This window comes from Artemia sp. Qi Xiang Cuo, chromosome 7, assembly GCF_049724085.1.
Source record: "Artemia sp. Qi Xiang Cuo chromosome 7, ASM4972408v1, whole genome shotgun sequence".
NCBI classification, from domain to species: Eukaryota; Metazoa; Arthropoda; class Branchiopoda; order Anostraca; family Artemiidae; genus Artemia; species Artemia sp. Qi Xiang Cuo.
Window position 1 is genome coordinate 39,692,322 of NC_142800.1, and position 12,332 is coordinate 39,704,653.

At 33.9% G+C, this 12,332-nt stretch overlaps 1 protein-coding gene across 1 annotated transcript in view; it reads left to right on the forward strand.

Annotated features, from left to right (window-relative positions):
• The window catches only part of LOC148950265 (sphingosine-1-phosphate phosphatase 2-like), a 126,002-nt gene extending 121,699 nt beyond the window's left edge, over positions 1-4,303 (forward strand). The window contains exons 6-7 of the mRNA XM_089092271.1: positions 842-1,067; positions 2,936-4,303. Of these exons, the coding sequence (XP_088948397.1) occupies positions 842-1,067; positions 2,936-3,112 (403 nt within the window). The 3' untranslated portion in view covers positions 3,113-4,303. The remainder of the gene's footprint in view (positions 1-841; positions 1,068-2,935) is intronic.
• The last annotated feature ends 8,029 nt before the right edge of the window (positions 4,304-12,332 follow it).

The window sequence follows — 12,332 nt, forward strand, 5'->3', positions numbered from 1 at the left end:
TCAACCCGATTGGGAAGACATCTGGGTGGCTAGAGATGAATGGTGACTCTTCTTGGATGCTCTACGCGCCTCTATAAACCCAAGAAGATCTAAGGATGAAAACACAGCTTGTGAAATTTTCTGTCTTAAATTTTTCCAACTCACTTAATATAGACTGAATAAAAAAGAATAATCGTGATTTGGACAAAATTGCCACTAACCGCCAGAAAACCTTCATAGGCGACTGGTTGTTTGCTGACTTGGTTCACTCGAATTATGAATTAGAAATTCTATCGATTTGGTGTTATGACAACAAAACATTGCCAAAAAAAGGCAAATTATAATTGAATCTCATCTGGATGTGAGTTAAAAATTAAATGCTGTAGTAACTAGGTTAAAAATTCAAAGGGGAGCCATTTGTCTCTGCAAGCCGAAAATTTTGTTTCTATTGAAGCCTGTCATTAGGCATTCCAGCGATTGGACATAATAATCTGCTCTCTCATGTGGTTGCCATCGTGTCCCTTTTTTTCTTGTCTCTTTTCTCTTGTCTCTCTTTATTTTTATGTTTGGCTCGATGAATCTAAAATTTTAATAAAGGATCTAAAAGAGGCTGCTAGCTGAGATTTGCCCCTAATTTTTTTGCCCTCCCCCCCCCCCTGGGGTTTATTAATTGAAAATTTGCTTTTTTCTTGTATTTTCATTGAAAGAAACAGCTATGGGCTTTAAGCACCCTCTCTCCAAGCTGGAAATTCAAGGTGAGGCAATTGGTTACACGTTTGTTTTTAATCCTTGCAAAAGTGTAATAGATCAGATTTTAATAATTCACAATTGGATGCTTTTAAACTGTGGATATTTCTTTCAGGGAAGATACTACAGTGATAGTCGGCTCATTTTCTGGCCTTCAAATTGGAATGTGGTTTTTATTTGCAATTGGGCAAATCCAGGGACCACCGTTGGAACCTCCTCATACTATATTGTGGCCATCAGAGTCCCAGTTACTGTTGATGCTACTGCGAACTCTCTTTGGCCTTATGTTGGGTTTCTTAGCAAGACAAATTGGTAAAAGTTTGTCAATCAAATTCATGAAGGTATGTATAATTCTATTCACAACTTTATTCATCATAGGCTACTGGGGAATCTGATGACGGGCTACAAGCCAACACACTTTAAAATTAAAAGAATATAAATGCATATTGTATGGAATCATAAAACTTATAATTTTAATAAAAAGAAAAAGTTTTTTGTGTGCTATATCAACTATGTATAGACTTAAGTATTTTGATCTAGATACCTTCACCTTAAAAGAACCCATCTCATCATAAACCAGTATTTCCCCTTTCTATCCGTTGGTGTCTGTACAGTATTTTACACAAGTCCCTAGCAACTCCTATAGTCATAGTCATATGACTATGTTGTATGACTATAATTGTCCTATAGTCGTATAACAATTCCTATAGTCATTATCCACCACCTTGTTTCAGCACATTTTGGACGTTGTTTAAGGGTTCTTATGCCTCTAAATTGATAGACCACTGAAGAATTTTCCGTCAACGTCCCTTTCGGGCCTTAAAATTTTAATTCTATGGCGCAAAGTGAAGAAAATGAAATTTTGAGAAAATGAAAAATTTTGAGAAAAATTTTGAGAAAAGAATTTTGAGAAAAGAAAATGAAATATCTTTCGCATCTCAAAGAGGATACCAGATTTAAACAGATGTTCTAGTATATTCTCCATTAGCTGTTTACGACTACTGGAGAAAAGAACGACTACCAGTACATTGTTACGACTGCCAGAGTAAAGTGGTCACATTACAGAAAAAAACATAAGAACTTTTGTCATTACAGATGTTGTTGACATGTTAAACATAGGGTTCTTTGAGACATTAGATTTGTGAATATGATTCTTATGATGATCTTTATGCTTTTGGAAAGATCTTTAGGGGATATCTCAATCCCCACTCCCATTTATTTTGGTTAAATCAATTGCACTTGTGAATGGAATTTACTTTTTGTAGGTCACTTCAATCTTGATTGAAAGCTGGATTTAGAATCAGTGTAAAAGTTAGTTTACTGACCATGTTCTTTTCCCCTAGATTTCGTTTGTTCAATTTGGCTTCCTGTTGGACACAGATCAGTCTTTACTAGGTTAGGTACACTAACGTGTACACTCACTCTGCTACAAGAAAAAAAAATTGTTAGGGAGCTTTTTTTTTCACTTAAATTTGGTTTTAGTTTTTCAAATTACTTCCATTCCATTAATACAATGTCATGCTCAAAATGATTTTTTGCCTGTTTTAAAATTTGGTTTTTGTTTTGTTTTTTCATTTTTCTCGTTTGCTATTAAAAGTGTAAATTTACACCAGCGCGAACATATTATTAAAAATATCATGGTTACCTGAAAGAGCCTTAATTCGTCTAGAAAATTTATTCTTGTGCACCTTTGATAGTATAATATTAGAAATTGGCATATCTTCATTATATTTAACATAAATTCATATACCGTGTTTATTCCTTAGCCTATTTGATTCTGGCAAAACCTAACATTACTCCTTGGGAATTTTATCATCAAATCCCTCCTGCTCGTGGCTATCACAAGTATTTCAATCCTTAAGCCTTTAATCTAACATACATTTTCTAACCTGCAGCACGTTTAAATAAGAAGTGCCACGGGCTCGCCAATGACCGATTTTGGTTTAACTGTACAATCTATTCAATACACTACATGTTGAACACTTTCTCTCATCCTTGAAAATAAACATCTGAAATCTAGGATTATGAGGAATTGGTTGAACAATTTCGAACAAATAAAAAAAAAATTAAAAGCAAATGGTGTGGAAGCAAATTACTGAAAAAAATACTCTGTCTCTCTTTACCTGACTGTACTGTATTATGGATTTATAAAGTTCTATTTTGCTGTAATTGCTTAGAATTAGCCTTGAATGTTTAATTTTCTTTCTAGGGGCTTGTCCAATGGTGTCGAAAGCAAGAACTTTTTGATACGGATGATAATAAGGTAGTTAAGCTTGGCTATAAGTATATAACATACTTATTCATGGGTTTTAATATTTGTTTTTCCATTCCTTTATTATTTAAATTATTAGGCATCGAACGGGCAAATTTTCACACGGAAATTTGAGCATCTTCATTTTTTTTGGTGGAATTTTTATGTTCAGGAGTGTTTGGTATTCAAAACTTGGATGAAATAGAACTTAAAATATTTTTTTTTATTTTCCCTGCCAATTCATGTAAGACTGCTATTTGTTTTTCGCCACTTTACCCATGATTTTACAGTATTAATGTAACTTTTCCCTCTCTATCTGTCTCCTTCTCTGTCTTTCTTCCTTTCTCACCCTCCCTCCCACCTTCTGTCTGTCTGTATGTCTGTCTGTCTCTCTCTCTCTCTCTCTCTCTGTCTCTCTCTCTCTCTCTCTCTCTCTCTCTCTCTCTCTCTCTCTCTCTCTCTCTCTCTCTCTCTCTCTCTCTCTCTCTCTCTCCCTCCCTTACCTCTCTCTCCCTCCCTCCCTCCCTTCCCTCTCTCTCCCTCCCCTCTATTTCTATCTATGTCACTTACTTTTTTCTTTTTCCCGTCCTATTTTTTCTTAAGCGCTAGACAATAATGGAATTTTATTTTATCTATATACAAACAGATGCTTTCACACAATATACAAACAAATGCTTTATCTATATACAAACAAATGCTTTTTCAGTCTTTTTATATGATCCAAATTGTTATTATTGTAATTATCATGTGTTATACAACCGAATTTTCTTCTTTTTGGGAGGGGTGTTAGAGTTTTCCATAGTGTTATCTTTAAAACTCAAAACGTTCATTTTTGGAAATAATTTTCCTGGGGCTGTATGGGGGGAAGGGGTCTTCGGATCAATCTTAAGGGAGCGTCCATCCTCTTGTGCTGTTGGTTGAATAATTACATTTTGTTTTAGATTTCCAAGACGAAGAAATACTTTTTACATTGTGAAATTAGCTACTCCTTTTCTGTTTCTTATGTAGTAAGAGAAAAAAATGTCCTTTCTGGTGTTCTTCTATCCAAGGGTGAGACTTATAATGAAAAGGTTAAATATGTTACTAGAAGCTTTAGAATATCATTAGGTATATTGTGATTCATCTCTACTGTTTGAAAGAGCCTTCGTACAAACTGCATTCTGAACAGTTCCGAAATAGTTAAAATTTAATGTCTAGTTAAATATGATTTTGAAGTTTGTCACTCAGGTTAATTAAGTTCGAAGGGTGGTGTTTACAGTTATATTGAATTTAAATGTTTGGAGTTATTGTTGGTATCATTTTTAACTTAAATGTTTTTAAAGTTGATGTTGTCGTTGTTTGTCTTTTAAGTCAGACGTTCGTAGAATTTGAGGTGGTAATTGAATTGCTCTCATCACTAGTCCCGAATGTACCAACGATTCGTAGAAATTGCATTCACGTAAAATGTGGCTGGAATTTTCTACGATTCGGCAACTTTGCTGACGAATTCTCAATTCAGGATTGTTGGATTTCATCAGGACTTTTCGGATTTGGCAAAATCCAAACTGTTTCTTAATTTGTTACTAGCTTCAGTAAGAATATGGGTTTAGGGGATAAAAAATCAAAGTAGAAAATGTATTAATCTGTTGTCTTTCTCTGTGCCCGATCTAAAAATGCCAATATCTGCACTTCTTTTCATGACATATTGTGACGGTCGTTTTTTTGCCGTTCATAAAAGAACGCCAAATTTGAAGTTACCGAAGATGCTCTACCAAATTTCCTTGTAAATTGACCATATCGCCCATTTTAAATAATCAGAAGTGGAGTGGCGGTAAGTTATCATAAAAATACAGTTATAACAACCCCATTTTGTATTAAGATGTGCATGAATCATGAGGCAACCTTTAGTTGAATACTCTTGTTGTCCGAAGTCTAAGCTCTATTGTAAGGTTTCCAAGTCGCCTTTACAGATCAGAAATTAAATTATGCTATAAATACTAAGCTCTCAACTACATTATCAAAGTTTTTCGTTCAAGATTTCATATATCTTGGTGTCTGGAGCTTTCCAGTATCTTGACAGTTATTTGAGTTAGGAGAGTAAAACGTCCTGGAATAGTATCTACAACCAAAGCTATGTCCCCGATAGAAGTTCGCATTCTCCCTCTCTACTTGTAAGGCCGACAAGGCTATAGAAAACGTGTCTATTCAAGTGATTCTAGCTTAGTTTTAGCTACTGGCACTCTTCACAAAGCCCAATGCAAGCTTTGAGGGGATTTCACCGTTATTAAATTAATAATTGGTATAATTTCGGGAACCAGTGGCAATGTGACGTTGATTGGTGATTGTATGAAGAACAAGAACTTTGGTATTGTTTGCACTGGCTCTCAATTTTTCCACTGCCAAAAGCAACTGAGCTCATAACTTGTTGTTTCCGGGCATGAAGTATTACTGAAGTGAGAGTGACTGTTGCATCAGCTACTGCTGGAATTGTTTTCCCCAAAATGAAATTACTTGGGGCAAGTGTTAACTTTATGTCCACCTGAACGTAACGCTGATAGGTAACCACTGGGATATATTAAATAATTCATGGTATAATTTACTGACCAAATTATACTCTTTGATCACTGGCTCGGTTAATACGTTTTAAGACTGTAGTGGCTATACATGGTGTTTGACAGGAAAAAAATAAAAATAAAAAGAACATCAATAAAAAATAACCAAAAAACGAGGGTGACTTCCAGTCGGTTGAAAAAACAAAGCAGACAGCAGACATCTTGGCAGACTTCTGGCAAGCCCTCCGCAGTGCTCCAAAAAACAACTAACCTTGAAGTGAACATTAACAAAGATTAAGAAACACTGAATAAAACAAACAAAAACCAAGCCGAAATAAATAAAAGACTATTCACAAATTAGATTGGGCAATAATTCTCCCCTTAGCGGTCAGTTTAACTTGTCTACTGACCTGATTTGTATTAATAGGGTCGAATGATCTTCGTTTAGATGAAGAAGAATGTTGCTTGATTCTCTTTTCATTAAGTTATCGTAAATTAGGTTTACAGGAATATCACCAGTATCTCTGTTTAAAGCAAGGTCTCGATTAATGTTTTCTTCTTTTTTTTTTCAATTGCATCTATTTGATTTTGGTAAACTGCTTACTGCAGAAATCAAAATTTCCATTCAAAAAGAAGTATATGATCTGGACGTTCAAAAACGTCTACGGCAAATTCAAACTCTTCATTTTATTTCGAAATTTTTTAGATTTATTTATTGAAAGCTTCTACATGTACTCCTTCTTCAACCTCTTGACGATTTCTAACAATGTAAAATTCCCACAAGAGTGCAGGACTCAGTAAATGCCACTACCAAGTATAGGGTCAGTTTAAGGTTGTCAATGAGTCTTGGGATGTATGGTGCAATTGTATAGTGTTTGTTTCCACTTGTAGAAATAAGCAAAGAAAAGGGGATGAGTTCATTATTTTCTTGTTATGCTTTTTTTTAATCTTTTGTTTATAATATTCTCAGTAAGTTGAATGGGCTAACCATTATGGAATAAAATGTTTTTAACATAGTTGTAGTCTTAACGCATGATTGCTTGAACGAAGTTTTAGACCTCGGTCGACTAAAGAGGTAACCACACCTCTTTTCGCAGAAGGAGGGTAGTTTGACAAGAAATGTAGATAACGATGGTTGTGGGTGGGTGTCCTGGGGAAAGACAATTCAAGATTAGGACTACTTTTTAGAATTAGAACATCTAAGAAAGGATGCTTATCCTCCATTGTAAATTGAAGATTCAAATCCCAAGTATTTAAATTCACCAAAAAATAGTTCAGTGAATCATGTCCATGTTCCAAAACAGACAAAATATCATCAACAAAACGGAACCAGAAAGTGTTTTAAGGGAAAACTATTTAAAGTGGAATATTCGATGAAATGCACGTAGAAACTTGCCAAATAGGGAGATAGGCAGCCTTATAACGTGAAGATAGGCAAGATATCTGTTTGTAATAATTGTACAGGCAATTTCAAATAAAATTTGAAATGGAGGCCAAAAACTTTCTACTTTCATAGCTGAGGAATTACAGCGTACTACGATAGGATACGACGGGACATCTTTCTTATTGATTTTGGGGAAACAGTAAAATTTGAGTGCAGAAAAACCTTTGGGGTAAAATTTTCTGTACATTTTATGGGTAATTAGTCTATTCTCTTTTAAAATTGCAGGATCTTTTCTCATTTGGCTTGTGTATTTATTTTATTTATTTTTAAGTATTTTTATCCATCAAAAGGGCATAAGCTTTTTTATCAAAATCTACGCCATTCATACATACTAAAAACTGTATTTCTTTTGTATGCTTTGGTGAATATTGTCTTTTTCGAATCAGTGGAGGATTTTAATATCTTCTTTCGATTTAGTTGAAAAGGACAAAGAAAGCTTAAAATCGAGGATACTCCTTGCGACTTCTCCTCTTTATAGATCTTGGTTTTCAACATAACCATGAGAACTCAAAAATACCGGACACCATACTAGCAATACTTGTTCTGACATTTACATGTGTCTGAGCCATGCCAAATTTAGGTTCTTTCGATAAAATCTTCGCTTCTTAGCTGCGAACACCTTGGATGACAGATTTTCTAAGGGAGGACCATAGCAAAATTTAGGAAGAAAATTCCTTGCTTGTTAAAGATTTTCAAACTCCCGTTCTGAAAATTTTTCCGATAGGCGAGTTTTTGCTTATTGGAAAACGTGTTGAAAGACTTTTGTGAAATATTAAGAATTTGGTTGGAAACTTGGAATTCAGAACGGATAAACTCATATATATATAAACATTTTGAATCAGAAATTTTGTTAATAAAGAGATTGTCTTTTGTATCTATGGTCTTTTAAAATATGTTTTAAAGTTTTGAAATCCATTTCCTATATAAACTCTTCAGATTGGGTGAGTAGGTGTAAGTCGGATCGCAAAGAATAATAAAGAATACATTTCCTTTGCAATCTCGTAGAAAGTTTAACTGACAAATGAGATTTGCATTTTTTTTTTTTATAAAGAATTAAAAAAATCTGAAACAAAAATGGTCAAATGTTCCCTGTAGGCTTGACGTAAATATGTTCTAAGATCACACTTGCTATACATGACGTATGATAAAAAAAAGAGGGAATTATATATATATATATATATATATATATATATATATATATATATATATATATATATATATATATATATATATATATATATATATATATATATATATATATATAATTATAGTTAAAAAATAACTAAGAAAACGAGGTTGGTTTTCAGTCAGTGGGAAAAACGAAGTGAAAAAACAAAAAGAGATATTTCGACAAGAACCTCCGCCAAGCCGTCCTTAGTGCTACAGGGCAAAACACAAAAAAAAAAAATAAAAAAAATAAAAATAAAAGTGAACACTAGAAAAGCAGAACAAACACTGAATCAAACAAACGAAAAACCAAGCCAGAACAAATAAACGACTATTCACTTGTGAGACTGGGTAAGAATTCTTCCTTTAGCGATTAACTTAGCTTGTCTACTGACCTGATTTTTATTAATACGCTCAAATAATGTCAGTTTAAGATAAGAAAGAATAATACGTGATTTTATTTGTATTAAGTTATCGTAAATTCCCTCTTCAAAAAGAACCAATTGATTTGGAGGCTAAAACCCTTGGAGGGCCAAGGCAGGGTCAGACTCATCATTTTTTCCTGATTTTAGAAATTCATTTATTGAAAGCTTGGGGTTCATGTAGGTGTACTCCCAGTGTAAAACTTCCCGGGTTCTGGCTGTGTAAAACTTCCCCCGGGGACTCCGTAAACGCCACTACCAAGTATAGGGTCAGTTTTATCCTTCTAGAAATTGAAAAAAAGCATGAAAGAAACAGAATGATTATGTTTCTTTAAAAATTTTCAAAGTTTGTTCCGGAGTCTCGGGATATAAGGTGAAATTGTTAAATATTTATTTTAACTTGTAGGAATTACTTGAGAAAGGGGGATGGGTCCATTATTTTCATATTTTACCCTTTTTAACCTTTTATCTGTAATATTCTCAATAAGTCTAATGGGGTAGCCATTACAGAATAAAATATCTTTAACATGGTTTAATTCAAGACTACATTATTGCGTGAACAGATTCTTAGAACTCGGTAGACTAAAGAGATAACCACGCCTCTTTTCACAGAAAGAGGGTGGACGAGAATTTCATATAACAATCATTAGGGCCGTTCTTTTACTCATCTATGTCCTAAGATCTTACATCTTTGGATAAAGAACGCTTAAAAGTGAAATCTTAACACTAAGATCTTACATCTTAAGGCATTCTTTTGCAAACGCCTTTCATCATTCTGCTCCGATCACCGGTCTAAGAATAATGATGAGTACATAATCAAAGTTGTCTCATCATTGTTCTATATGGCAGAGAGATGGAGTCTTTCATACTTTTTGCTATTATCAGTGAGCTGTAAGATCTTAGAACAAATATGAGTTAAAAGAACGGAAATCTTTGAAGAAAGATGTGAGATCTTAGATGTAAGATCTTAGTGCAAAAGAACGGGCCTATTGTAGATGGACCGAGTCCGTTGATTTTGAATTAAAATCAAGTATTTTGCAGGCATCAAGACATGGCTAATAGTAGAAAAAGCCAAGACAGATAGTCCGAGTGAGTGAGAAGCAAATCTGGGATAAGTCCTTTTTAGGATTGTATAAAAATGATGTTATTTCATTTGTTGTTAGATAATTCTATCTATCATCCATAACTTTGTCATTCCTAGGGCAGAACTAAGGTAAGAAAGTCATGGAAATAAGGGATAAAAGAATTGAATTATTTTGAATTGAAAATCAAGTATTTTGCAGTAGGCATCAAGACATGGCTAATTGTTGAAAAGCCAAGACAGATAGTCCGAGTGATTGAGAGGCAAATCTGAAATAACACCTTTTTAGGATTGTATAAAAATGATGTTATTTCATTTGTTGATAGATAAGTCTATCTATCATCCATACATGTCCTTCCTAGGGCAGAACTAAGGTAATATAGTCAGAGAAATAGGCCTAAGGGATAAAATATTGGATTGACGCGTGACGGACAATATCCTCTGGACTTGTATGCAAGATCTGGGACTGAATTTGCTCGGACTCACAGGTGGTGAACAAATGAAACCAAAGCCTAATAGGCTTGGCCGCCTCTAGTCTAAAGGTGGAATACCTTGTCGTAGGATTGAGAGATGACCAATACGTCCCTTGAACTTTCAGGCGAACGATGAAACCTATAGTTTTCCAAGTGTTTGTTTAAATGGCAGGGGTAAACGGCGGGAGTATGTATGACTCTCTTATTGGACAAATATTTGTGTGGTTTTTCTATAGATAGAAAATTCAGGATTAGGAATATTTTTTTTAGAATTGGGATCGTGCTTTGGTTGCATCCTCTAAGGTATTCCATGTTGACGCACTTTTTAGTGCCACAGAAAATAGCCGAAAATTCTTGGACGCCTGTATTTATCAGGTATTTTTATTTGTCAAATATCGTGAATATTGGGGATTGTTCTATTCATTCAGAATGTTTAGCAGTGTTTTCTAATCTTAAAACGAGGGTTTTCTTTGCTAAAATATATATTTTTGTTTTTAATTAAAGTCAACTAAAGCACTTATTGTAAAAACCTCAGAATAAGCCTCTCAGATTAACAACTGTTAATTAGAAGCCCAATTACTTATCTAAAATCCTGATCGCTGGAATAAAAGGCAACATCCGATATTTTTGTATCTGAGGGAAACGAATTAAAAATTCCTGTCTATTCATTTTGTTTCAAGTCTTGGGCTTATATAACATTAACATTGTAAAAAGTTACGATATAACTGTAATATGATGAACTTAAAAGGAAGTCTTGGGGTACCAAATATCCCTTTTTGACTATTAATATCTTCTATAACAATTTCCAAAATGTTTCCATTGGACAATAACTCTTCTTTGGTTCATTATATTTGTTGATACGTTTTGATGGCCCTATAATTTTACTATCTATGGTGAACGGTAGGGTGGAATTTGAGGGGGTAAAAGCTAAGCTCACGGAAAAACATTTAATTTCAAACCTTCTCGTTAAGATATCTCTAATTAAAACATATAGTTTTTTGCAAACATGCTTCCTCGCCTATGGGGCAAAATTTTGGGGTAATCAAGCAATTATCTCTGGTTAATTATGATTCTAACAAGTTGATGATGATTAAATCAACGTTGATTTATTTTGGGAAACCATTGTAGTGGTTAACCAATAGGTAATCAAAATTCTAAGAAGCTAAGATTTTTTTTTAATACAGGCTGAGTTTCCGTTGCTTATCGTTATGAGTTTCCGGAGAAATTGTTTTATTTCTCTTTTTTTTGGATATTTGTCTAGGCGGTGATGAGATGTTGGCTTTTGACTCAAGTATCTGACAAGTGTGATTATACCTTATTCATAATAAAGGTAAAAGATAGAGCCTTTAAAAGTTTCATCCACTATAAGCTCACAGATTTGGCTAAATTTATATAATGAAACACTATTTTGTGTTGCTCTAAAGATAAGATTGCCAAGTTTTGAAAAGGAAGAGAAGGTCACATGAAAATAATGGTTGCATCAAAAGCTGCATTCTTGTAACCCGAAAGTTTAAAACCATATTTTGAATAATAAACCATCCAATGAGAAAATGTTTTGGTTTAAAGGTGATTTAGGAATGATACCTATTATATAGGTTTAAATTAATAGTTGATGTTTATTGCGAAAACAAATTCTCGGGAATATTTAAAAGAGCTTGAAACCTCTAGAAAATGGCAGTGGATAATAATGAAAAGCGTACCGAATTATCCTGGTTGAAAATCTTAAATCATTGGTTTTGAGCCCCCCCACCCCATCTTGAAAACAAGGAAAACCTCTTTGCGGCAGTAACAGTGACGGGTCTCCTTTTTTTCAAGACTAGCAGGCTGCCGCAAGCAGTGGCGTCACTTCATGGAAAAGTAGGGGGACAAAAGTAAAATTTTTGAAATTTTGGGGGAGATTTTTATCGATCTCTTCAATGAAAATGTAAAAAAAGGCCTTTTTTTTGTTATAAAAGTCTTTTTGTAAAAAAAAATCTCTGCTTGTAGATCGTACCTACGGTACGATTTCTTGAACAAGAACCTAACAATTTGAATTAGTGAGGGCTTTTACAAGACAGTGAAAAGTTAACCAGTAGATTATTATATACCAGTATTTAATTATTAAATTATTATTTAATACCAGTATATTAATAAATTGAAATGCGATTTGGCTATGTAACCATTTACTATCGTTGCCGAAATTTCACTTAGGGTGGTTCTTGATTATATAGCCGAAAGATCTATGTTTTTTGGTTTTG